The 27,931-nt window shown below is 40.8% G+C and overlaps 1 protein-coding gene across 2 annotated transcripts in view; it reads left to right on the top strand.

The window, feature by feature from the left end:
* Positions 1 to 27,931, top strand: part of COL4A4 (collagen type IV alpha 4 chain) — a 322,996-nt gene that overhangs the window by 262,599 nt on the left and 32,466 nt on the right. For both annotated transcript variants that reach the window (XM_055290810.1, XM_063645750.1), the window contains 12 exons: positions 184 to 252; positions 2,568 to 2,675; positions 3,184 to 3,402; positions 5,207 to 5,368; positions 6,694 to 6,864; positions 8,074 to 8,217; positions 10,373 to 10,480; positions 11,641 to 11,822; positions 12,673 to 12,736; positions 15,245 to 15,319; positions 19,296 to 19,403; positions 20,237 to 20,344. In XM_055290810.1, the coding sequence (XP_055146785.1) occupies positions 184 to 252; positions 2,568 to 2,675; positions 3,184 to 3,402; positions 5,207 to 5,368; positions 6,694 to 6,864; positions 8,074 to 8,217; positions 10,373 to 10,480; positions 11,641 to 11,822; positions 12,673 to 12,736; positions 15,245 to 15,319; positions 19,296 to 19,403; positions 20,237 to 20,344 (1,518 nt within the window). The remainder of the gene's footprint in view (positions 1 to 183; positions 253 to 2,567; positions 2,676 to 3,183; positions 3,403 to 5,206; positions 5,369 to 6,693; positions 6,865 to 8,073; positions 8,218 to 10,372; positions 10,481 to 11,640; positions 11,823 to 12,672; positions 12,737 to 15,244; positions 15,320 to 19,295; positions 19,404 to 20,236; positions 20,345 to 27,931) is intronic.

Raw genomic sequence — 27,931 nt, 5'->3', positions numbered from 1 at the left:
GAAAAATATAAAAATTCTGTATGAAAGCAGCTTAAGTGATCTAATGATACTTGGGAGTCTTCTTTTTCTTTGACTCTACATATACTATACAGAAAAATATCTTGAGGAAGTTGTCATTGAGACAGACTCACATTGCACTGGGCTATCAGTTATGTGAATGCTGCTTTTATTTTCTCATTCCAGGTGACACAATTTCTTGCAACGTAACCTACCCTGGGAGGCAAGGCCCTCCAGGTTTTGATGGACTTCCAGGTATTATCAATGAGAAGTTTTTGTCTTATATACTTCTCAGAGTAAAAAAAAAAAACCCAGCAAGACAGATAAACCAATAGTGAATCCCCAGACTAGTTAGGACATTTCCAAAGTTTTGAGGGACCATAGATAGGGGAAAACAGCATTTGTAGTAATTTGTAGTTGGGCCTCTAGTCTGCTGGTTCAAGAACACTCCAGGTGGGCTTTTCAAATCTTTGTGCAACAAAATTTACCTTGATTTGATCACATATCAGTTAAAATGTCTGTCCCTTGAAAGTTTTTTTTTGAGATGGAGTCTCACTTTGTCTCCCAGACTGGAGTGTAGTGGTGTGATCTCAGCTCACTGCAACCTCCACTTCCCAGGTTCAAGTGATTCTTCTGCCTTAGTCTCCCAAGTAGCTGGTACTACAGGTGCCTGCCACTGTGCCCGGCTAATTTTTGTAGTTTTAGTAGAGACAGGGTTTCACCATATTGGTTAGGCTGGTCTCGAACTCCTGACCTTGTGATCCACCCACCTCGGCCTCCCAAAGTGCTTGGATTACAGGTGTGAGCCACTGCGCTCAGCCTGAAAGTTTTAAAACTGTATCTTCTTTCCTTTCCTGTGCCTCAAGAGTGAATAATGATCATTTGTTTATTGATTGTAAGTTTTACTTTGTTTTACTTTCCAAGAGAACCAACATTTGATCAGAAACATTTGAAAAAAATATTTTTTTGCCCAAATAATTGCCCAAATATCTCTGTCCTCGTTTGCACATTCATGCAACAGCTTCATTTTAATCAATCACTTATTTTTAGATGAATTAAATCCAAAATCTATCTAAGATATTTTGCCTAACTCTTCTTTGTTTCTTTAGAGTTCCCTACCCATTCATTACTAGCATGAATAATGACTGACTATGACTCTCTCTACCATCAAATTTCATGACAATAATGTGTAAATAATCTCAAAATCTCAGTGGGCTACAACAAACACTTATTTTCTATCTTATGGGTCTGCAGGTTGGTTGGGTTTAGCTGATCTAAGATGGTCTCTGATGGCTTAGAGTGTAGCTCCAAGTTAGGTTTGGGGTTGCAACATGCATCTCATTGCAAGGCCAGGCTTTTCTCATGTGATTGCAGAAATGCAAGAGGGCCAGCTCAGCTCACAGGCTCCCTCCACACCTCTGATTGGATCATGGGCATTCATTTCCTATTGCCCAAAACAAGTCACATGACCAAGCCCTGGGTAAAAGGGCAGGGAATTACACTCTGCCCCACCACAAGGCAATGACAAGAGTGCGGAAATATAATTCCATATCAGCGGAGTAGAGAATTGCACGTTGACAGATTGAACGTTCATTTTTACTTTTACTGGTCATGGATGGATAAAAAAAAGTTTGATTACTTTCAGCAGCTGTAACTTCGAGAGAAGTGAATACTCAAATTTTAATTTGACAGTTGTGCCTCCATTGAAGTTTATGATTTATAAGTTATTTTAGCTGAGATAACTCCTTGTAGAAAATCACAGAAGGTTTAAAGTAGATTCTGTAGGCCGGGCGCGGTGGCTCATGCCTGTAATCTCAGCACTTTGGGAGGCTGAGGTGGGTGGATCACAAGGTCAGGAGATGAGACCATCCTGGCTAACACTGTGAAACCCTGTCTCTACTAAAAATACAAAAAATTAGCCGGGCGTGATGGCGGGCGCCTGCAATCCCAGCTACTCTGGAGGCTGAGGCAGGAGAATGGCGTGAACCCAGGAGGCAGAGCTTGCAGTGAGCCGAGACTGCATCACTGCTCTCCAGCCTGGGTGACAGAGCAAGACTCCATCTAAAAAAAAAAAAAAAGAGAGAGAGAGAGAGATTCTGTATCACTTTTTGCAAGTGCTTTTTGCCTATACTTCATTTAAAGGCAATTCAGTAAGATGCAGGGAAATAGATTTTGGTCTTTAATCTGATCCTTTCTTGTCAAGATAGACACTGGCCACCACCTCTTTACCCCTACAAGTGCGGACAATGGTTGCATAGTAGTGTTTCAGACCTAGCATGGGAAGATACCAAAAAAAGTCATCTGAATGGTGGTGAAAGTTCCAAAGGCTTTCAGGAAGAATCCTTCACAGGATGGCTTCTGAGAAAGTGCCTTAACAAAATCACTCCTAGAAAACATTTATTTGGAGCATATGACTTACAATATATTTTTGTAAATCAGGATAGGCAACATCCTTACTTCCATAAAGTAGAAATATTCTAAAAGGACTTAACATAGACTTAAAAAAAAATCTCATTTTGTTCACATTAGATTTTGTTTTATTGAGTCTGTGTTTTGTTGTTATTGTTTAGGTCCGAAGGGATTTCCAGGTCCCCAAGGTGCCCCTGGGCTGAGTGGTTCAGATGGGCATAAAGGCAGACCTGGCACACCAGGAACGTCGGAAATACCAGGTCCACCTGGTCAGTGAGGTTTTTTTTGTTTGTTTTTTTTTCTGCTTTGGGAATATCAGGAACTTTTTAACATTTCTACCGATGGATAATTTCATTGAGGAAATGGTCCAGGGATCCCTAGATAATAGGGAAATGGTGTTTTTTGATAGACCCTTAGCTATATTGTGATAACTTTCAGATTATAATTTTATAAGTTGCCAAGGCTCCTTCCACCTTGAAGCATAAGTTATGGGCTAGTATTTGTCTATTATGTTGTTGAAACTACTCGGTCCAGCCAGAATGTTTGCCACAGAAGGAGAGCAATTAGGGAGACATCGTTGGCTTATAGGAAACACAAAGTTGCAGTTTCTCCCTCTACAAAAGGTGGCAAAACAACATTACCTGTTAAACTGCTCTTAATTTTAGTAAGTACCCCTGTGTTTTTAAGAAAAGTATTTGTATCAAAGTAAGTCTTATATGTATTGGTTCTATACTTGCACATGTTATCATTAAAAATATTTTTTTTGTTGTTAAATAGGTTTTCGTGGTGACATGGGAGATCCGGGTTTTGGAGGTGAAAGGGGGTCCTCCCCTGTTGGGCCCCCAGGCCCTCCTGGGTCACCAGGAGTGAATGGTCAGAAAGGAATCCCGGGAGACCCTGCATTTGGTCCCCTGGGACCCCCGGGAAAGAGGGGTCTTTCAGGAGTGCCAGGGATAAAAGGACCCAGAGGTGATCCGGGATGTCCAGGGGCTGAAGGTATGAGGGCTTTGCTGTCCTTTTGGTGCACAGAGCTGGCTCAGTTTTGGAACAGGTCACTGAAGAATGTTTAGATTATTTTGCTTTAGGCATGTAGAATATAAACAGTTTACCCAAGTGTTTTCCCTCATTTGGGGTGCTGGTTACATTTCAAATAACCTGAATCTCCAGGCTTGCCTTTGCATTTTATCGGTTGTTTTCAAATGCAGGGCAGCTCACTGTGGTTCATTCAACTCAATTTGATTCCGCAGCTAGTATGTTGGTGCTGCAAAGGCCAAGAGCAGGGACTGTGTAACCTGTCTGGGGCTGCTGCCAGGTGGAAGGTAGGCAGGACTGATTGTAAGAGGAAGAGTAGCTTAGAGGCTGGAGCTGTGAGCTGGCATCTGGGAACACTGTGGGAGAGCCGTGCATGAGCTGAGCCTAGAGGACAAGCTGTCTTCAGACAGGAGACAGGGTAGAGGGACTTTCATTCCATTTGGGGTGGCAGGCAGGGCATCAAACACAAGAGAGGGAGATGCCCCAGACGCTGATTCATATCGTTTTCTGAAATCAGTAAGGATCCTTCAGGATCCCCAGTGGAGTTTTTCAGGTTTTAATGTACTTAAAAATAACCAAGTGGGGGTGGGGCAGCTCATTAAAATTATTGTCTTCAGGACCCCAGTCTGAGGAATTCTGATTCATTATTTCTGGGATGGGGCCCCACATTCTGAACTTCAGTGGCCCTCTTGGGTGATGGTGATCAAGATGTGGACCACAGATCAGATGTTTACAAAGAACATTCTGGTTCTTTTCTAAAAGTTGGTGGGCCAGTGTTTATTAGGCATCCACTAGAGTACATTAGCACAGGACACGTAGAGGAGAGGAGGAGAATTAGCACCCTCAAGGAGCTTGCATGGAAGTTTGTAAATAAAAATATTCATATTCAAAGAAACAATTAATTGGAAAGTAACAGGTGAAACATGATGTAAGTCAATAACAATAATGACCCAGTAATCTGACTATCTCACTTGTGAAAATATATCTAGGGGAAGTGTTCAATGGAAGAAGGTTATAGATATGAAAATGCCCTTGTAGTATTATCCACAGCAGAGGAATAATTGGAATGAACAAAGACAGACACACACACACATACACACACACTCTATCTCTCAAAGGAATACCATCCAGCCATTAGCAATTTAAATCATATTTGTAAAGACTGCAATAAAATGGAAAACATTTGCAGATTAATATGCAATCTGATGTGCTCCAACAACTGAATTTGCACTGTGATCACTATTTTTAAATGTAAACATATGAACCAAAATGTAAAGAAAACGTAGGAAAACAAAGTAGATTTTTGGTTTGGAGTGTGGAATTATGGGGGATGTGCTTTCCTGAAGATTATGACACTGTCTTTCCAGTGAGTAGAAATTTGAGAATACAAGTGATGAAATCTCTCATAAAATGCAAATTCATGAAGTGCAAACTGGGTTTGTAAATATTGTAGAGATTTGGTGTAAAGCCTGATGCAAAGTTAGAGGTTAATTAAAATTAGGAAGAACGAAGTGGTTTCTTATTTGCATAGGCAACTGCAGTCCACATAACCTTATCAAGTAACTCACTTAGCAATGCGTTGTTTCTCTCTTCATAAGGAACTCATTACATCTATGATAAGAAAATCCATTCAAAGACTTAACCCATTTGAGCACTGATTCAGGATGGAAATGTTCACCTCCAGTATCGATAATGCGTGAACAATTCATCATGGGCCATCTGTATAGTTTTTTGTCATGAATGTCATGGATACATTGTATCATTTCAGGGCCAGCTGGCATTCCTGGATTCCCAGGTCTCAAAGGTCCTAAAGGCAGAGAGGGACATGCTGGGTTTCCAGGTGTCCCAGGTCCACCTGGCCATTCCTGTGAAAGAGGTGCTCCAGGGATACCAGGGCAACCGGGACTCCCTGGGTATCCAGGTAGCCCAGGTAAGTGTCAAGAACTGTGAAGGGTCTGGGGCTTACCCTACTTACAACTAAATGAGCTCCCCTTTTACTCTTTTCTGGATGCTGCCAGAAGCAAGAGTCCTGAGTCAGAGACAAAGGACTTCGTTACTCATGAGTTTCATGTTGGTTTGCATCACTTCTCCATGTCACCCAAGTCTCATGGGGCAACATAGTGGGCTAGTTGGCCACACACACAGTGGGCTGCATTATATGAGAGGAGCCCTGAGCCAAGGAACCACTGCTTTCTAGCAACCTGTGAGAAAGCCTGCTTTTCCTATTGAGGAAAGTGCTATATCGTCTATCAAGGGTGCTTGCTGAAAAACACAAGCTTGAGAAGTTTCCCAGGTAAAGAGCATCAGGATCGTGCATTCTTGGCATACCCAGGAAGACACAGGAACACAAGAGACCCCTGGAGTTTCTCCTAATACAAGGTGCAGGGAGGCTGCTTTATTCCATTCGCACTGCTCTACCAAATACCTTAAACTAGGTAATTTATAAACAACAGAAATTTATTTCTTATGGCTCAGGAGGCTGGGAAGTCAAGCTGCCAGCAGATCTGGTGTGCCTTCCTCGTGTCCTCACAGGCAGATAGGGCAAACAGCTCTTTTGCACCTCTTTAATAAGGTCACCAGTCTTATTCATGAGGGCTCTGCCCTTATGACTTAATCACCTCCCCAAGTCTTCACCTCTTAATACTATCACATTGGTGATTAACTTTCAACATGTGAATTTTGGAGGGACACATTCAGAACATAGCAGGGGCTATTTTCAATATGATCTTCATTTCACTGTTCACATTGTTTACTCTGTCATTTAAATCCCATTGCTTTTATCTAAATGCAGTAATATATGCACTTGAAAAATTAAAACCAGATTGAGGCAAAACTTTCCGCTACAGCCATATTTCTAGCACCAATAATGCTAGACGTCGGCTCTGACTTCTGCTTGAAGTTCACTCGGCTGTAGAGCTTCAGGAAAAACCTGGAAAGTTTTCTTCTATTAGTTTCCCTCCCAAGAGGAAATACAAATACAATGTTTGTTTTTTCTTTTTGTTTTCTGTTAAAAATATTTTTATAATCTTTATTCATCCCTACTGGGAAACATTTACTCAAATGATCTGCCTTTCTATTTATGGCAGATAGAAAAATATATTCTTAGATTGATGGAAAGTTGCTACTATTATTTTAGCCAACAAATATTGTTTTACTGTTGTTTAATGCATTGTTTAAGCTACTGTATGTTTTTCCTGCTGTGTGTGAAGCCAGTGTTCAGCCTTCACACACTGTGGTCACTGTGGTTTGTCTTAGGTGCTCCAGGTGGGAAAGGACAGCCGGGAGATGTGGGGCCTCCCGGGCCAGCTGGAATGAAAGGTCTCCCCGGACTCCCAGGATGGCCGGGGGCACATGGTCCCCCAGGCCTCCCAGGAATCCCAGGTCCTTTTGGGGATGATGGGCTACCTGGTCCTCCAGGTCCAAAGGGTAGGTAGTGCTTTTCCATGATGTCCTCCCATCTTAGAAATATGAAATCCACTGCCAAGTGAAGACTGGACAGATGACCACATGAAAAGAGTTAACTGTTAGTCTGGCTTTGTCCTTCCCTTAATGATGCCTCCCTTGCTCTTGTCTTCTGTATCGTTATTTCCAGTGGCAGAATGTTTCTGTGCCGGTCAATGGGAAAAGGGGTTTGAAGGTGTTAGGGCCACAGAATTCGTGAGGACTGGGTAGCACGGTAAACTCCTAGGGTCGGGAAAGGTGCATTTTTATTTTGGATGGGGTCCCTACTCTCGTCCTACCCGGAATTAGGGGATCAAGACTCAGACACATCAGGGCCCACACATCAGGTCTGTAGGTAGGAAAGTGAGGGCAGGGCAGCAGAGCATGGAATTTTTTTTTTTTTTTTTTTTTTTTTTTTTTCAGGAGACAGAGGCTTGCTCTGTAGCCCAGGCAGAGGGCAGTGGCAGGATCATAGCCCACTGCAGCCTTGAACTCCTGGGCTCAAGTGATCCTCCCACCTCAGCCTCCTGAGAGGCATGTGCCACCACGCCTGACTAATTTTTTTTCTTTTTTTTAGGAGACAGGATCTCGCTATTTTAGCCAGGCTGATCTTGAAATCCTGGCCTCAAGGATCCTCCTGCCTTGGTCTCCATAGTGCTAGGATTACAGGTCTGAGCCACCGTGCCCAACCGAGCCCAGCTGCTAAGTGCAGTGAGGTTGACAATTGTTTACCTTGAATACAAACTCAGCGTTAGGCAGGAGTTTGCATCTGTAGATGAACTACGAGGAACACAATATATAAGAATCATACTAGCCTGTAAAATGTTTTCCCAGGGCTGGGCACAGTGGCTTACACCTATAATCCCAGGTGTGAGGGACTTTGGGAGGCCAAGGCGGGTGGATCACTTGAGGCTAGGAGTTTGAGACCAGCCTGGCCAACATGGTGAAACTCCGTCTCTACTAAAAATACAAAAATTAGCCAAGTGCGGTGGCTCATGCCTGTGATCCCAGCTACTCGGGAGGCTGAGGGAGGAGAATCGCTTGAACTTGGGAGGCAGAGGTTGCAATGAGCCAAAATCGTGCCACTGCACTTCAGCCTGGGTGACAGAGTGAGACTCTGTCCACCTCCCACCCCTGAAAAAATAAATAACAAATAAAATATTTTCTTAAAACTTTATGCTCTCATTTCACCAGGACCCCGGGGGCCGCCTGGTTTCCCAGGTTTTCCCGGAGAAAGAGGAAAGCCTGGTGCAGATGGATGTCCTGGCACAAAGGGAGAACCCGGAGAGAAGGGCATGTCTGGCCTTCCCGGAGACCGGGGACTGAGAGGGGCCAAAGGTAAATAAAATACAGCCATGCAACGTGCATTTGTTTCTGGTATTTGATCCAAACCTAGAAATGTGATCTCTGAAAAATAAAATAGGACTTGTCTGAAGCTTGGATTCCTCCTCCTTTTAGTTCTATGGTATTTGTTTTAGAATTTTAAACAAAATTCATTTTCTTTACCTCTTAATCTTATTACGTATAGATGACAAATGAATTGCCCTATTAATTGAAAACGAATTAACAAGTGGTTCTTAATGCATTGATTTATAGCTTCTAGGTTTCAGAGAACTTTCTCACCTTTTGGGAAAGGGGGCTTTTGTTCTCCAACCTCTGTTTCAGTTAGAACAGAGATTGGTAAGCATTTCCTGTAAAAAGCCTGATAATAACAATTTCAGGCTTTGCAGGCCATCTGGTCTCTGTCACAACTCAAGTCTGCTTTTGTAGCATGAAAGCAGACATAGACAAACACAGAAACAAACATAAAATAAAATTTTCAGTAAGATGGTGTTTATGGATACTAAGGTTTGGATTTCATATAATTTTCACACCATGAAATATTACCTTGTTTTTGAGTTTTACCTCTCAACCATTTCACAGTGTAAAAACCATTCGCATCTCATGTGCTGTAGAGAAACTGGCAGCAGGAGGGATTTGGCCCATGGGCTGCAGTTTGCCAACTTCTGAACTACCCGGAGTCCACTTTCATCTGGGCCACGAGTAGAGTTTCCCCAAGCTTCATTTGAAAAAAAAGTTTTCTGGCCAGGTGTGGTGGCTCATGCCTGTAATCCTAGCACTTTGGGAGGCTGAGGTGGGCGGATTACGAGGTCGGGAGATCGAGACCATCCTGGGTAACGCAGTGAAACCCCGTCTTTACTAAAACTACAAAAAATTAGCCAGGCGTGGTGGTGGGCGCCCATAGTCCCAGCTACTCAGGAGGCTGAGGCAGGAGAATGGCGTGAACCTGGGAGGCGGGGTTTGCAGTGAGCCGAGATCGCGCTGCTGCACTCCAGCCTGGGCGACAGAGCGAGATTCTGTCTCCAAAAAAAAAAAAAGTTTTCTTTACTATGAAAAATAAGTTTTGAGACCAATGGTTTAAATATTGTGTCCCCATCCCTGTTAAATGTTTATTCCTACTCCTTAGTCCTGGGGCACTAATGAGTGAAGGTAGTATTTCCTTTCCAGTGTTGAGAAAAAATGCTTGACAATTTTCAGACCCAAAGATTTTTGCCCTTAAGGCCTTTTGGGCAAGTAGCCTCATATTGAATTAAAATTACCTTTTCTTCTTAGTTGATTGATTCTACCACAATTTTTTGTTTTACTAGCTTGTAAATTATTTATGTGGAATCAAGGAATCAAAGAGTCACTCTTTGCTAGCTTAGATAAGTGATGTTTGCTGTGCTATTATGCTACTATACAATTATCTCACTAAAAATTAAAATTTGGACTAACGCCAGTGATGGGCTAGTAAACTAGTTCTTTGAAATAAAAAAAAAAAAAAAAGCACCGTGGTTTATAGTGTTTGCTGAGTACCATGGTGTAAATACTCCCGCCATGGCTGATTTAAATTTAGCAATGGTTTAACAACTGGCTTGCAGTGTTCTTGAATTGTGGTAATTGGCACTCGTCAAGCTGGTAGGAGCCCACGCCTGCACACTGTTACAGCTGGGCAGTGTTTGCAAAATCAGGCAGAAGTACAGTATGCCCTTCCTACCTTTCGGAAGTCAGTGTGAGGAGTGCCACATTGAGATAAGTATCTGTTCTTTTAATATAAGGAAAGTAAGAGAGGATGGCTAGGAGGAGATATGGAACTGGAAATATGAGATGGGCAAATTCAAATTTTATAGAACAAAGCGACATTTTTTGTTGACTAGAACTTTTCAAATCTGTCTTAACCTCAGTGAAGACCCTGGTTTGGTTGAATTTGGCAAACATGCAGTGAGCACTCCTGGTACACCAGACTCTGGCTGGACAAGTGGGGTCAGGAATGTAAAAGATGACTGGCCTTCCTTTAGGAAATCAGCCAACAATGGTGACATTTTGTGATCTACATAAATACAGCTTCGTAGGTTAAGTGGGAATTTGTGATTTGGGAGTGAAATGTGGTAATGGATAAATTATGTGTGCGATGTTCCTGTTCATTTTGTTCTTGCATAATTAATATCCACAGGAGCCACAGGACCTCCCGGAGATGAAGGAGAAATGGCTATCATTTCCATAAAGGGAAAACCTGGGGAACCTGGACCTCCTGGAGATGATGGATTCCCAGGAGAAAGGGGTAAACACTTAGAGTTTTTAACCATCTCAAATAAGTTGACATCTTTACAGATCACATGTGTTAGGCAACTTTCCCCAATAACACTGAGATTAGAAAAGACTTTTTTTTTTTTTTTGAGATAGAGTTTTGCTCTTGTTGCCCAGGCTGGAGTGCGGTAGCACTGTCTCGGCTCACTGCAACCTCTGCCTCCCAGGTTCGAACGATTCTCCTGCCTCAGCCTCCCGAGTAGCTGGAATTACAGGTGCGTGCCACCATGCCTGGCTAATTTTTGTATTTTTAGTAGAGATGGGGGTTTCACCATGTTGGCCAGTCTGGTCTCAAAGTCCTGACCTCAGGTGATCCACCCGCCTCGGCCTCCCACAAGGAGGCCGTGAGCCACTGGATTACAGGCGTGAGCCACTGTGAGAAAAGGCCATTTTTTTAGATATAAATAAACACAAATAAACCTTGTGGTACATTTTTTGCTTCTCCATGCTAAAATTTAGCTGAAGTTCCTGTGTATTCCTAGATTTGGATATTCTAAACTAGGATCAGCCTGAGCTATACATAGAATACTGGTTTCAGGTTTGGTAGTTGGTTTTAAAGTGAATAGCACAGTGACTGTTGAAGTCATTAAGACCAGTGCCTCTCAAACTTCAGTGCACATTAATCACCTGGAGAGCTTGTTAAAATGCAGATTCTGATTCAGCAGCTCTGGGGCAGCCAGGGATCCTGTCTTTCTAATAGACGCCCCAGTGCCCATGCTAATGGTCCACAGAAACATTGCAGAGTGAGGATTTTTGACAACCCCATTTGTGTGCTCTTCCAAGGTCAGACTTAATCTGCATGAGGTGCTTATCTTGGCTTCTCTCAGCTAGTTGTTAGAGGGCAAATATTTTAACTTTTCTGGGTAAGTGCTTCTTCATTTGTAAAATAAGCAGCTGAAGCAAATAATCCTGTGTGCTCCCTCCCACCTCTGGTAGTCCTTAGATGTTCCCAGGCAGCTTCTTTCATCAGTGAGGTCACTGAAGCCAGAAATGATCAGGAAGCGGCTTGGGGCAGGAGTCAGAATCCTCAATACCTTTGGCTTTATCTCCTAAAAGTAGGACCAGGTCCCTCAGCCTAACTGTTACCTAGCTCAAAATTTCAGCAGAGACCTGTAACACTTCCAACTTCATCAGGTGATAAAGGAACTCCCGGGATGCAAGGGAGAAGAGGAGAGCCCGGAAGATACGGACCACCTGGATTTCACAGAGGGGAACCTGGTGAGAAAGGTCAGCCAGGGCCTCCTGGACCCCCAGGCCCTCCAGGCTCAACTGGTCTAAGAGGGTTCATTGGTTTTCCAGGACTTCCAGGTGACCAGGTAAGGGGCTACTGCTTTGTGGGGGAAGAGATAATAAAATCTTTCTGCTCTTAGGATGTCCTTAAGGAGCTATAATTTGCCAGCGTATACACCATTGCCCTTTCACTGGCTTTTAGAATGTAAGGTGTAGCCCAAGGAGAAAATAGAGCCTTCTTGAAGGCCACGATGAAACACATTTCTGATAAGTGCTCCTGCCTGGTTCCCCTAACATAGAGGACCAAGTCACATAATCGCTATCCCCCAGCCTGGTTTAAACCACCCATGAAGACTTGCCTCATGACCACTGGTTTACTGGAATGAAAGTTGTCCTGAAAAATCACCCAAATCCTGTCTTTAAAGTCTTCCAGTTTCAGATATCACAGATTTTGCTTTCAATATATTTAGTCTTCACAACCGTGAGTAAAATACCCTTTCAGAATCCAGGAGGTACAATGGGTGTATTTGCCAACATTATACTTCTGGAAGATGCATAACTCACTATCCATCTTTTGGAATGAAATGGAGTTGTAAAGTCTTTCATATGCTATGACTTATAATACTATTTTATTTAGTATCAACTTGTTTACTTGTAATTTAAAATTCAAATTAGTAACACAATTACTGTTTCACAACCAAATATAGAGAATGGGATGCTACCAGTTGCTACTGAGAACTCTAATTCTGGGGGAGCCGAATCAACTTTGAAAAACTAGATACATGTAGTGGGAGGTTTGCAATGCATTTCAACTTTCATTACCACTGCAAATTACAAAACCCAAATTAGTTACAGAAAATTACAACTGGATCGTGTTGTGCATGTGCCATTTGTATTTGAAATCTGATTAGGCCTTTTGTTTCATTAAACTGTCAGGGTGAGCCAGGTTCTCCAGGTACCCCTGGATTTTCAGGAATTGATGGAGCAAGAGGACCTAAAGGTATGGTTTGGAGATACAGAAGACATGTGTCAAATGCATAGTTCTGAGTGTTTATAACATTGTAAACAAGTGCCTTTTACATGATAAGCAAAGTATGTCAAAGAAACTGCAACACCCAAGGGGATCTTCTTAGACAGTCAAACACTCAAGATCCAAATGTTCTACAGTTGTCACTCAGATCCAAGGGTATCAGATAGAAAACAGCATGCCTGCAGGCTCTTTGTGTCTTCCTCCTCCATGAGAGTCCCAGCAGCAGTCCATGGAGTGACTGCAGCCCCTCAAGTAACAGCTCAGTTGCAAGGAGAACAGATCCACGTCAGTGGGCAGTGCCCACCTTGGCTTAGAAACCCTGTGTCCCACAGGAGCCAGTATCTTTTCTAAGGACTCCATAAGTACAGCTTTTAGAGTCCCAATTAGGACATAGAGGCTAAAGCCAAGACTTTCCAGCAGGTGCTAAGAGTTCACTTAAGAAGTCCCAAGATAGATGTAATTTACAATTGGGTTATTTATTTATTTATTTTTACTATAAGTCAAGGTCAGCAAAATATTTTTTTCCTAAAGGGCCAGATCATAACAATTTTCAGCTTGTTGGGCCATATGGTCTCAGTCACAACTATTTAACTGTGTTGTTATAGTGTGAAAGCAGCCATAGACTATATGTAAACAAAGGAGTGTGGCTGTTTTCCAATAGAACTTTATTTACAAAATTGGCTGCAGGCTAGATTTGGCCCCATGGGCCTTAGTTTACCTTGTGTCAAAAACAGTGCTGCATTGTAACACACCTAACATTCTAGTGAAAGAGAGGCTTCATTAACCCTTTATTCAGACAAACAAACAAAGAGCAGGATATCTTAGTTGCAATGTTTGCATAAAACCTTTAATAGTTTTACTATCTTCGTATACCATTGGGTTAGTATTTTTCTTTAAATGTACTTTAAAATGATTTACCTTTTTAACCTTAGCCTTAGCCTAACTAGCTATAAATTCACAGTTTAACATGCAGTTATCCTTTATTTTGATATAAGTTAAAAGAAATTTAGAATATAAAATACTAATTAATGAACCACCTACAATCCTCTTAATACTTTGAAAGACACTCTATAAATAATATGCTAAATGCTGTAAGAAACATGACCTGTGTGGGCTTATTTCTTCAGAAAGAATAATATAGATCCCTTCTTGGGAAATGGTTACAAATAGAAAAAGTTTTATATTTGATTTTGATATTTTATAACTTCAGGGTTCAGAAGTCACTCCTTTTCTGCTTACCTATACATTTATTATAGTCTCTTTACCATTCTTTCACAGCAAAAACCTACCTCTTCTGACTTCCTTCATACTTGTATTGGGCCATGCTTACAAGGAATTGAAATGCACTCAAGAAACCTGGAGTCAAAAGATGTCTCATGGATCCCACAGATAGGAGACATAGTTCTGACAAAGCTAAAGGGACCCTAGCCCTTAGGCAATCCATGGTTTCTCACTTTTTCCCACGGTCTATTTTTTTACTTACCTGTCTACCAACTGGCTTCATTTCTCTCTACACAGTATCTTTTCTAGATATTTCTGGATATGTTGGGTTGTACTCCAATATGTTCTACATCAGGACAACTCATGATAATGCTTTTGGTTTCTGCCCCAATAGCCAAGGACTTCAAATTCTCACTTTCTTATTCCATCTTCTCAAGGAAAGACTTCTTTGACCTGGAATGGGCCAGAATCCCACCCCTCAAGCAATTGGCCATTATTATGAGTAAAATCAGATAGGAGAAAGACTTCCACAAGGTGCTGGTGGAACCCCTTTAGAAAGGGGTGTAAATGGGCAATTACTATAAGATACATCTAACTTACCTCTCTAATTCTCTTGAAACCCTATCTATTTTCTTGCCTTTCCTCCCACTCCATTTTGAGTCCTCCATTTCAAACTAGCTCCCAACCATAATGTAGGTCCTTGTGTCTGGAGGCATTATGGAGTGTCCAGTAGCTTTGTGGGACTGTGGGAGTCATGGCCTATAGTGGCTTTTGAATGTGCCATCTCTTGTCATCAATGCAGTGTGCCTTTGTGATTTTCTTTTTGCAAGGACACTGAGTTGAGCTGCCTTATAAAAGAGCTTGAAATATGATTGCAGCAGCCAAAACAGTTACAATTTTTGCTTTTTGTTTCTAAAACATAAGGATATAGTCACTCAATGCCAAATAATTTCTTAAATAGAAACCTAAATTTGAAAATTTTTTCAGGACTTAAAAACTCAAACTTATCAATACCTGGAGATCCTTATGATTGTGATGTATTCTAAAACCATGTGTGTGTGAGTGTGTGTGTGTGGTATGTAAATTGCATCTTGCATCTATATTTCTATTCTTGTTTAGAATTAAAGTATTTAAAAATACTCTCCTAAAATATCTGAAGATAAGCTATACAGACAAACACCATAAACGTTATTGTCACCTGTATGAGACCAAATTAAATTGTCTAAAATAATGTCACATGCATTTTATCCCTTTCAGGAAACAAAGGTGACCCTGCCAGTCACTTTGGTCCACCTGGTCCAAAGGGTGAACCAGGTAGCCCTGGATGCCCAGGTATAGCTGCATATTTTTCTTACTAAAGCAAACAAAAAAATAGATTATTTTGAAAAGCAGAACAATTACTTCTAGCTGGCAATGATCGTATCAATATTTTCTTCCCCCTTCGTGCATTAAGGTATAGATAAAACGGGTTATATATAAACACTTCCATAGCATTTCTTGCCTGGCCTAGAAGAACACCAGGGTTATATACTAGGGATTCGCAATCATTTTTCCATCATGGCTCATGTGACCGATGATGTTGACACAATAATAAACTCCCCAGGCATGCCCATATTTTGGCAAACTGAAAAATGGATATTGCAGACAATTAAAATCTGGACCATTTTGCACCCTCTGTCATTTAAAATGATGCATTCGCAGTAACCACTCACAATGACTACAGCTACAGGTTGTCATTCCAGCTCTCTTTCTACTGAGAAAAGCACATGCCAGTGTAAGTGGCGCACCATTGTTGAGCTATCATTGAATCTATTTTAATTTACTAAAAATCAGACCAAATCAAGGAAACATAAACCTCATCACCAACAAGAAATCTAAGTCATTTTAAACAGTATTTTGCTTCTCAATAATAATTAACATGGAATCCTTCAGAATGGATTGTGATGCATCATTGAGTTCTTGTGACAGTTGAGGCCACAACTGGCTACGTTAGATGACTCACAGCAGAAGGGGGGTGCCAGTGTTATGCACAGCTCCATGCTTTACAGGGAAAGGGAAACCATTTGAGTTCAAGCCAACAGAACAGGACCCCTAGAGGGGAAAGCAGCCTTAGGACAGAATGCTCTATTGGTTTAACTCATATATGTTTATGTTTCAGAAAATGTTGGAGATATTAATTGGTACTCCCTTTCTGGACCCTATAGAAATGCATCAATATTTAAAATATGCATATCGCTTGATTTAGGAATTATCCTAGGAATTTATCTGGAGTCAGTAATCAGACAAGTGTACAAAGATGCATGCCCAGGAATATGCATTGTTTGAATGGAACAAATGTCCATCCACAGATGCCTGGTTAAATAAGTTATACCCCAAGGCATTCGGCCAATAGTGGTCAGGTTAGAAACCAGGTTTGTGTTTAGATGGGTACCTTGTAAATTAAAACACCTCGTATTAATAATTTTGTGCATTACCTTAAAATTCCCTCTGGCAATAGCTGTGTTTCATTTCATATAACAGAAAGAATATTAGATATTTTCTGAGCAGAACTATATGAGAAATTTTATTTTCTTTGTTTTTATACTGTAAGATTCCTAAAATGGAAGTCTAACAAAAAAAAGTTAGTACAGTGGCAAAAACTACCTTTCCCACCTTCTTCCCACTCTTTCCTATGGGTCTTTCACCTCTGACATGAACAAATATATTTAGATAGTGTGTATATATATATGTATTTTTTTTTAGATGAAGTCTTGCTGTTTCACCCAGGCTGGAGTGCAGTGGCATGATCTTGGCTCACTGCAACCTCCACCTTCCGAGCTCAAGCAATTCTCCCACCTTAGCCTCCCAAGTAGCTGGAACTACAGGTTTGCACCACCACACCAGCTGATTTTTGTATTTTTGGTAGAGACGGGGTTTCGTCACGTTGGCTAGGCTGGTCTCAAACTCCTGGCCTCAAGTGATCTGCCTGCCTTGGCCTCCCAAAGTGCTTGGATTACAGGTGCGAGGCACTGTGCCCAGCCTAGATAGTATAATATTTTAACTGAACTGTATAACTGAAGTATACATTTGATGGGGAAAATAGTTTTGAGGTCAGCATTATGGGAGTTCATGACAAATATCAAAGTGAGAAGCCTCAGAAGGGAAAAGTCGGTGGCTCAAAGTCAACCTCCATTATTACTTCACCTGTGGTCTTGGGTAAGCTGAGAGTATCTTCTCTGAGCGGAGTTTCCTCACCTGTAAACTGGCCCTATGCATACTGCAGGATTGTCCTGAGGATCAAATGAAAGAAACTGAAACTGAAAATGACTATACAAATATAAAGTGCAATGATCATCACTGCCATCATCATCATCATCAGTCAACAAAACATGAAGACATTTTCCCATACTTACTGGTATTTTTATGTAAACTCCAAAGATAGGAAGCTCAGGGTAGTCCAAAACGGGGGCCTGTGATGTTACCTAGTATTTTAAGTTAAAAATCGTAAACCTGAGTGATTTTACACTTGGGCTGACTTTTTCAGAAAGTTTGCCTTGGCCAAATTTGCCTGTTCTCCTGTGGTTACCCCCATTTAAATTGGCCCCTTTCCCATATGCCATGGCCTCAGCTTAGAAATTTTAAATTATATTATATGTTATTCACCAGCACAGAGTTTACTTAATACACTATTTCCGTTGACTGGAGAAAGCTGCATTGAACTTGAATGAGCATCATGAGAAGGCATGGATCTGCAGCTGGTCTTGGGATTCTATGTGATGATCCTGGCTTCAGTCCTACCCACTCTGCACTCTATTCAGAGAGAAAATATAGTGCAAATTAACTCAGAAGTTCTGTTCTTAACACAACCCCACAAAATTCGGGAGACAAGTTTTTTGTTTTTAATATTTCAGTGTTTTCATTTGTAGATGAGAATAATGCTACTTTACTGTAGGAATGTTTTCAGGATAAATAAGATAATACATAGTGAGACTAATAGATGTTAAATTCAATCAGGGAACAAACAGGTACAGACTAACAAAAGCTTGTTTCATGTGTGCTATAATAAATGATGACTATAGCCCCCCCCCAGCGTGGTTTGTAAATACAGAGACATATATTTTATGTGCAGATTCAACCAGTGATTTTCAGCACACACTATTGGTTTATCCCATAAACATGCATTAAACTCAGACATTGTAAATAAACACATGGGGAAATAGTCATCCTCTTTAGTAATCAAAGAAATGTAATTTCAAGTGTCTGAAATATCATTTTATCTTTAATAAATTAGCAAGAAAAAAGGCCAACAAACTAAAATGTCCTCAATAAGAATACGGCATGCTATTGGAACTGTGGGTGGGTTCCATATGGTGGTGTGAGTCAGTGCAGCACTTACTCCAAACTACTGGCAACCTGTATCAAGAAACAAATGTTGAATGGTGTGTTCTAGAAAACTAGAGAAGAACCTGAATCGTGCTCTGCAGCAAGTCACTGTCATAAGAAAAGGACTGTTTTAAATTTTTAGAAATTGAAGAGACCTATCCATTAGATGTTATGGGTGATTCTGGGATGGAACGTGGTGTGGAAAAACCAACTGTGAAGGACATTAAGGGGAGAACTGGGGGGATTCAAGTATGGGATGAGTGTTTGATGGTATTAGGAATTGCTATTAATTTTCTTGGCTGTGAAAATGTTATTTTGGCAATGTAGAAAAACATTCTTATTTTTCAGACTTCTTACCTCCTGAAGTATTTAGGGATGGAATTACACTATGGTGTGATATACTTTAAAATACTTCAGCATTTAAACTGCATTTGAAAATACCAAAATATCATGCTATTTATCCAGAAATTCTACTCCCAGGAGATAATCTAATAGGATAAAAATTTGACAAGAGATACATAAAGAGCATTATGGATAACAGCAGAGTTAGAGATAACTTAAATGGCCAATAGTAAAAGAAAATTGAATTAGTTAATTTAATTAAGATTGACTCAAAAAGCTATTGGCCATTCACTTAAAAACAATAATTAGGAAAGCCAATATAAACTTGGAAAATTACTTATGATACAACACTAATTTTAAAAATCAGAATATAAAATTGTGGGTATTATCTGTACATGTATGTACATATGGAGAATTGTGTTAAGCTGGTGGGATTATGGGCATTTTGTTATCAATTTTTCCTTAATGTTATTTCCCTTTCCAATAGAAACTATTTAAAACTAAAAAAGTAAGGATAGAAAAGAATAGAGTGGGCTGAACTTGGTGATTTTACAGATTCACGGTCTCAAACAGCAACTCTGATGTTTGATCTTTCCTTCTTTAGGGCATTTTGGAGCATCCGGAGAGCAGGGCTTGCCTGGCATTCAAGGGCCCAGAGGATCACCTGGAAGGCCAGGGCTACCTGGCTCCTCTGGACCACGAGGGTGCCCAGGTACCTTGAAAGGAAATCTGGAGACTTCCTGAGCACTCTTGTGTCTCAGAGTGTTTCAGAAACAACCAGTCTTTAACTAGACCTAAATTCAGATATGGCTCTGCCATTTCCCAGACCTATGACTTTGTATCCCAAGTCACTTAAGCTCACCTATGCCTCACCTATAAGCTAGTGGGTTTCACTGAGTGACTTGGAGTAGATTAAGACAGCACCTGTAAAGTGCCTAGCATGGCACCAGACACAAAGTAATGGTCACACAGATAGCAACTCATTTCTTTTTAGTTTTTATTCTTTTAGAGAGAGAGGGCCTTACTCTATTAACAAGGCTGGAATATGGTGGCACAATCATAGCTCACTGTAGCCTCGAACTCCTGGCCTCAGGGAGGCTGTCTCAGCCTCCCAAAGTGCCAGGATTACAGGCATGAGCCACTGTGCCTGGCCCAGATAACAGCTCCTTTCTAGCCCTTTGCATTTCCCCTGCCATTCAGGATGCTGTTTTGTTTGTTTGTTTGTTTGTTTGTTTGTTTTCCCCTCCTTTAGACCTAAAGCAGATGTCACACTTACAGCACAGAATTTTAATGGATACTTTTCCTGCCAATTCAGAAAAAAAAGAGAAAGCTTAAAACTACAGTTGGCAACTTCATTCATTTGGAAGTGTATTTTCTCCTCCTGAATTTAAATGTATTTTTGTCCCTAGAGTTAAGATATATAGGAAGAAACAGTAATGAGACAGTGTTCTCTGTTACCCATATATTAAGAACATAGATGACTTTTGCAGTGAATGTAACTCATTTATTATCTGGCCATCTGCAAAACTTCCCTGTCATCCTCAGGTGATCACGGGATGCCTGGGCTGAGGGGACAGCCAGGAGAAATGGGAGACCCTGGGCCAAGAGGCCTCCAGGGGGATCCGGGGATACCAGGTCCTCCGGGAATAAAAGGTAAGTCGAAAGGAAGCCCATCCTACAAGAAAGATGCAGCCCAATGAGGGCAAATTGATGGTGTTTTTTTCCTGTACCAGTGAGTGACCCTGCTCTTGGTCATACCACTCTTTTCCATAGGTGCCATTAGCATCTTCCTACTCTTCCTTAGCCAGGGCTGCAGGTAGTGCCCATCCAGCCAGCTGACCTGCCTTCTACCAGGGAGAATGGTAGTGCTACCATTTTCTTTTTCTTTCTTTCTTTCTTTCTTTCTTTCTTTCTTTCTTTCTTTCTTTCTTTCTTTCTTTCTTTCTTTCTTCTTTCTTTCTTCTTTCTTTCTTCTTTCTTTCTTTCTCTCTTTCTCTCTTTCTCTTTCTTTTCTTTCTTTTCTTTTCTTTCTTTCTTTCTTTCTTTCTTTCTTTCTTTCTTTCTTTCTTTCTTTCCTTCCTTCCTTCCTTCCTTCCTTCCTTCCTTCCTTCCTTCCTTCCTTCTTTCCTTTCCTTTCCTTTCCTTTCCTTTCCTTTCCTTTCCTTTCCTTTCCTTTCCTTTCCTTTCCTTTCTTTCTTTCGTTTTCTCTCTCTCTCTCTCTTTCTTTCTCCTTTTCTTTTTTTGACGGTGTCTTGCTCTGTCGCCCAGGCTGGAGTGCAGTGGCACGATCTCAGCTCACTGCAACCTCCACCTCCCAAGTTCAAGCAATTCTCCTGCCTCAGCCTCCCAAGTAGCTGGGATTACAGGTACGCATCACCATGCCTGGCTAATTTTTCTGTTTTTTAGTGGAGACGGGGTTTCACCATGTTGGCCAGGCTGGTCTCAAACTCCTGACCTCAAATGATCCACCCGCCTCGGCCTCCTGAAGTGCTAGGATGTGAGCGCCCGGTTGCTACCATCTTATTTCTGAAGGCATTTAGCCAAATGATTTTTATGATGTTCAGGCCCATTATTCATGTATTCTCTTCATCTATGGGTAAGCTCCTACTATCCTAGATTCTATGCTAGATGCTGGGTGTGCAGTTTTGAAGAAAATAGACCTGCTTCCTGCCCTCATGGAGCTGACAGTATGGCAGGAGAGAAAGACATTAATAATATATGTGGAAATGAATATATATTTACTGATCATGATAAGTGGAAGAGAAAATAATAAGGTGCTACAGATATAGAGTAATTAGTGTTCATCATGTTTGTTCAATCAAGAATAATTTTTTCTGGGTTGAATTTCTTGGTCTGTAAAGGAAATAGTGGACTGGTTATAAAAGTCTGGTTATAATATAATATAATACAATACAATATAATATAAAATACGTGTCATTAACAAATCTTTATGCCCTCACATTCATCCATGGTATCAATCCCTCTTCAGTTCATTTCTTCCACTTTAGAAAAAGTACTTTTTTGGCCAGGTGTGGTGGCTCACGCCTGTAATCCCAGCATTTTGGGAGGCTGAGGTGGGCGGATCACTTGAGGTCAGTAGTTCAAGACCAGCCTGGCCAACATGGTGAAACCCCATAGCTACTAAAAATATAAAAATTAGCTGTGTGGTAGTGCATGCCTGTAATCCCATCTACTTGGGAGGCTGAGGCAGGAGAATTGCTTGAACCTGGGAGGTGGAGGTTGCAGTGAGCCAATATTGTGCCATTGCACTCCAGCCTAGGCAACAGAGTAAGACTCCATCTCAAAAAAAAAAAAAAAAAAGTATTTTTTCTATGGGTATTTTTGGGCATATCTTTAGCATAACACTTATGTTGTATCACATTTGTTTGGAGGTTTTTCTCATCAAATAGAGTATGATTTTTTAAAAAGCAAGGACATTTCATATATCCTTGAGGCTCAGTCAATAATAAGTATATTGGTTGGTGGTATGAATGCATGGACAAATAGGAGAATGAATATCTGAGCTAGTAGCTATGAGGTTGCAGTCCTTATCTGAACCAACAGCTGATGGTTCCAGCTTACTTGGTAGAGTCTTGTAACCAGGTTTCCTCTATTTCGTCTTCCTTCCCTTCTCCTTCCACCTGCCTTTGCTCATTGACTCATACATATATGAAATCCTGGTAAAATAAAAAGTACCTGCTTTCAGAAGGTACTGAGTTGGAAACCCCTTCTTCTGGGATTAATCCTTTTATTGTTTTGAAAATTCAAATACGATTTTCCCACACTTTGCCCTCTTCACTCATTGGATAGCTTTGAAATAATTCTAATTTTCCAGAAGTTGTAGTGTGGTAGGTATTACTTGGTGTGATTCTGTGGAGACAGGAGCCATTTATGTTGAAGAGTTGGTATACTCATGTATTTTCATGCAATCACATAACTTGATAGGAAAAGTTCCCTTCACAAGACAAGATATCTTTACTGTTCTCCATCTTCATCGACACTTTTAGTAATGTGAATTCCAGCAATTCATGATAAATTTAGGATTTCAGGCAAAATGATCATTATGTTATTTTGAAAGTTTCTCTGATGATTGTGGCCATTTCCTGTCTCTGACCATCTCTACAGCCTTCATGGCGTATTCTTTGACACTTCTTTGTGTCTGGAAGACAGTTGGTAAAGAACCAAAAGAAAACATTTGTCATTATTAACCACTCCCACTGCATTTCCACTTCTTCCTACCCTCCAAGTTCAGTAACACAGCAAGGATTTTTAAGTGTCTTGGTGGCTTAACAACATACACCCAATTTGGTCAAAATGACAGGGCTCATGCCACTGTTGTTGATCCTTCTTTCCCTTGAATTTGTTTGCATTTATCACATAACTTCAGTATGGCATGCTATTACAAAACTAATAGCTGGCCGGCGTGGTGGCTAATGCCTGTAATCTCAGCACTGTAGGAGGCTGAGGCAGGCGGATCAGCTGAGGTCAGGAGTTCGAGACCAGCCTGGCCAACATATAGCGAAACCCCATCTCTACTAAAAAAATACAAAAATTAGGTGGGCATGATGGCGGGTGCCTGTAGTCCCAGCTACTCGGGATGCTGAGGCAGGAGAATCACTAGAACCCAGGAGGCTGAGGTGCAGTGAATTGAGATTGCACCACTGAACTCCAGCCTGGGCGACAGAGCAAGACTCCATCTCAAAAAAGCAAAACTAAACTAAACTAATAGCTAATAAATTTGATCCATAACAAAATCACCTAAAAATTAATCTCCAATCACATCATAATTCTGTGCTATGAAATAGTGTGTTAAAAAGAGAAGGTGAGGAAATGAACATATTACTTCACATGTTCATACCACCTACAGACAGATGTTGCAGTGGTGCTCCATCACCATACAGTGACACTGTTTCACTTCAAACAGCTCAGAGAACAACTGGTCTTTAAAAACCACAACACAAAACAAAACAGTGAAATACATTCCAAAAAGTTAAAACATCTACAGTATAAATTCATTGTTGCAGCTTATCATGCTGATATAAAAATGAACCACAATCCAGCAGAAACACTTTGAACTGAGAAACTAAATATTTGAAGTATGTTCTAACTAAGTCAAGGGGACTGATTATCTTGTTTGAACAAATCAGCTGCTGAACTCAAAGCTGTTTGCTCTGCTAGAACGGGCCATATGGATTTTGCATCCCGCTTGTGTTCAATCAGATTTAAACTTTAACTTAAACATATGCTAAAAATGGCTTGATTTCAGCTACCATTGACTTTCTTCACAGAATTACAAAAAACTACTATAAATTTCAAATGGAAGCAAAAAAGAGCCTGTATAGCCAAGACAATCCTAAACAAAAAGAACAAAGCCAGAGGCATCAGTCTACCTGATTTCAAACTATACTACAAGGCTACAGTAACCATAACAGCATGGTACTGGTACCAAAACAGATATCTTGACCAATGGAACAAAACAGTGGCCTCAGAAATAACTCCACACATCTACAACCATCTGATCTTCCACAAACCTGACAAAGACAAGCAATGGGTATTTAATAAATGGTGTTGGAAAAACTGGCTAGCCATATGCAGAATACTGAAACTGGACCCCGCTTCCTTACACCTTATACAAAAATTAACTCAAGATGGATTAAACACTTAAACATAAGACCTAAAACTGTAAAAACCCTAGAAGAAAACCTAGGCAATACCATTCAGGACACAGGCATGGGCAAAGACTTCATGGCTAAAACACCTAAAGCAATGGCAACAAAAGCCAAAATTGACAAATGGGATCTAATTAAAGAGCTTCTGCACAACAAAGAAACTATCATCAGAGTGAACAGGCAACCTACAGAATGGGAGAAAATTTTTGCAGTCTATCCATCTGACAATCTACAAGGAATTCAAACAAATTTACAAGAAACAACCCCATCAAAAAGTGGGCAAAGGATATAAACAGACACTTCTCAAAAAAAGACATTTATGCGGCCAACAAACATATGAAAAAAAGCTCATCATCAGTGGTCATTAGAGAAATGTAAATCAAAACCACAATGAGATACCATCTCACATCAGTTAGAATGGCAATTATTAAAAAGTCAGGAAACAACAGATGCTGGAGAGGATGTGGAGAAATAGGAATGCTTTTACACTGTTGGTGGCAGTGTAAATTAGTTCAACCATTGTGGAAGACAGTGTGGCGATTCCTCAAGATCTAGAACCAGAAATTCCATTTGACCCGATCTAGAACCAGACATTCCATTTGACCCAGTGATCCCATTACTGGGTTTATACCTAAAGGATTATAAATCATTCTACTATAAAGACCTATGCAAATGTATGTTTATTGCAGCACTATTCACAATAGCAAAGACTTGGAACCAACCCAAATGCCCATCAATGATAGACTGGATAAAGAAAATGTGGCACATGTACACCATGGAATACTATGCAGCCATAAAAAAGGATGAGTTCATGTCCTTTGCAGGGACATGGATGAAGCTGAAAACCATCATTCTCAGCAAACTAACACAGGAACAGAAAACCAAACACCGCATGTTCTCACTCATAAGTGGGAGCTAAACAATGAGAACACAGGGACACAGGGAGAGGAACATCACACACTGGGGCCTGTCAGAGGGTGAGAGGCTAGGGGAGGGATAGCATTAGGAGAAATACCTAATATAGATGTTGGGTTGATGGGTGCAGCAAACCACCATGGCACATGTATACCTATGTGAAAAACCTGCACATTCTGTACATGTATCCCAGAACTTAAAGTATCATCATCATCATAATAAAATGGCTTGATTCCTAGACTTAAAAGTTTAAGTACATATGCCCTTTAAAAGGAGAACACCCAGTTCCTAGTTGGAAAGTAATATAAGATTGAAATAATGAAAACCTAAAGAATACTATCTGTAGCATGACAAGAACTGGAAAGAATATGGATTTCATATCTTGGCTGATAGCAAGTAAAACGTTTCATAAGAAAAAAGAATCTGGAAATGGCTTTCCTCAGAAAAGAGATGCCATGTCCCTTAGAGCTATGAACATCATGGAAATATTCTCCCCACCCTTTTTTTTTTTTTACTAGGTTACTCCCCTCCTGCCCTTCCCCCACAGCACTTACCACACTGGATGTAATTGCCTGTTTGTTCTGTCAAGTCAGGGACAGACTTGTCCCGCATTGTCTTGACAGCACCTGCCAGGAGGTACATTTGGGGCAGACTCTCTGTGCATTAGGGAACCATATCTTACACCCTTAGTAGGCACTCACATATTTGCTGATACAAAAAATATTTAAATCTTATTTCAGAATCTTTGTTGATAAGAATCTTCCAGGTTTTTCAACCATTACTTATAGTCACAAAGATCTCTCTTCCCATCAGCTTTAAAGTTAGGGTGAGCAGCTGTCCCGTTTTGCCTGGGCCTGAGTTGGGTATTTCAGGATGTAGAAATTTCAGTGCTAAAACTAGGAAAAAGTCCCAGGCAAACAGGGACACGTTGGTCACCCTGTGTGTTAAAAGTATGAACTCATATAAAGGCTCTTGGGTGTGAAATGTTTTCAGGCTTTAGAACAAAATACAGCCTGAGAGTGGGAATGCAGTCATGAAGAATTCACTGGCTAACAAAGATGGGAGCCACAATTCTGGCTGTATTGGAGGTTAGATTCACTGACTGGAGAAAGAGCACCCGGCCTGAAAGTGCAGTGTGCTGCAGCCTTAAATGATGGTTGTTTAGCAGGAGGACGACCAGAGAGGTGAATAAAAATTCCTCATTACCTACAAATGTGCTTTGTTAGCCTAATTGCCTCTCATCTGCACTGTATATATTTTATGCATGAACAACTTTCTGATTTAGAGATGGGATTGATAAAAAGCTTTCAGGAAAAAGGAAAAATTACCCTTACAACCCTGCTCAGATGTAGCTGCATTCAATTTAGAACGATAACATTGGGTCAGATAAGGGTCGGCCAGTTCAACAATGGCGAGAGGCTGGGACCGTGACAACCTAGGATCTGGATGTGTTGATGTGACAATGGAGAGCTGGCAGAAGCAGAGACATTCCACCCCAGCCAAGTCCCCAAGCCATCAATCTTGGTGACTAAAGCTGGAGATCAAAACATGTGGAAATAGTGAAGTGGTCCCCTTGAAAATTTATTATCATTTTAGATAGACTGCAATAAATATCCAGATTTGGCAGATAAAGAAGGCCTGTGTGTTCTTTTGGTGCAAACTTGAAACGTTGGCTCATAAAATAGGAAAGAGGATTGGAGAATAAACTAAGCCAGAGCTGTAAAAAGTGGTTAGGAATAAGAGATTTAGGGAAAATAAAGATGCATTCCCATTTTTTTTGTTTTTGGTGCAAGAGAATATGGCTTATTTGAACCAATCTAAAGCTTAGATCTTAATAATGACTGTCTGTTTCAGGTACTGATGATAAATAGAATGGAAGCAACTAACTGTGCCAGCTTCTAATAAGAATACATAGAGGACTTGCTTAAAATGAATAGACAATAATTAGCACTTGAATTATTTATATGCAAACTGATACCTCTAACTTCTGTAAATTATATTTGTCCTATAAATCTATTAAAGAAAGATATGGCATACAAATAAAAATTCTACCCTGCTCCTTCTGTAGCTTTCTGTCTCATCCACCTTGTTCCGTATTTTTTCATTCACTCACTCAACAAACATTTATTGAACACATCCATAGGACCTAGTCTTGAACTCTTATTTACCCTTGAGCAGGGGAGACAGTCGCCCAAAGACATGATTGTTTCACAGTGTGGGGTGGACATCAACAATCAAGGGGGTCCTATATTATGGAGGTAGGTGAGGGGCACCTTCTGTGTTCAACCTTATAAGCTGATGGTATTCTTGTCCCAAATTTGAGAGATGTGACCCTAAACTAAAGTAAACAGGCTGGCTGTGCACTGAGAGGCTCTTATCTTGGATAAGAAAGAACAGCTACTGGGTAGAAGATCTGCTGATGAGATAGGAAGTTTTCCAGGCTTGACCAGAGGCTGGGGAGAAGCTTCAGTGCTCATAGCCATCAGTGGGACAGGACTTGTGAGAAGGCACCCAGCAGATGGCTCAGTGCCCAAGAGATGCTCGATAAATATTCCTTACCTGCTTTCTTCCTTCCCTCTCCTCCTCCAACTTTACCAAGGGCCATCAAGAAGTGTCATTTGAAAAGGCTCTTGTTCAGACAACTTCAACACAACTC

This window comes from Symphalangus syndactylus, chromosome 8, assembly GCF_028878055.3.
Source record: "Symphalangus syndactylus isolate Jambi chromosome 8, NHGRI_mSymSyn1-v2.1_pri, whole genome shotgun sequence".
NCBI lineage: Eukaryota > Metazoa > Chordata > Mammalia > Primates > Hylobatidae > Symphalangus > Symphalangus syndactylus.
This window is presented reverse-complemented; position numbering and strand designations above follow the sequence as displayed.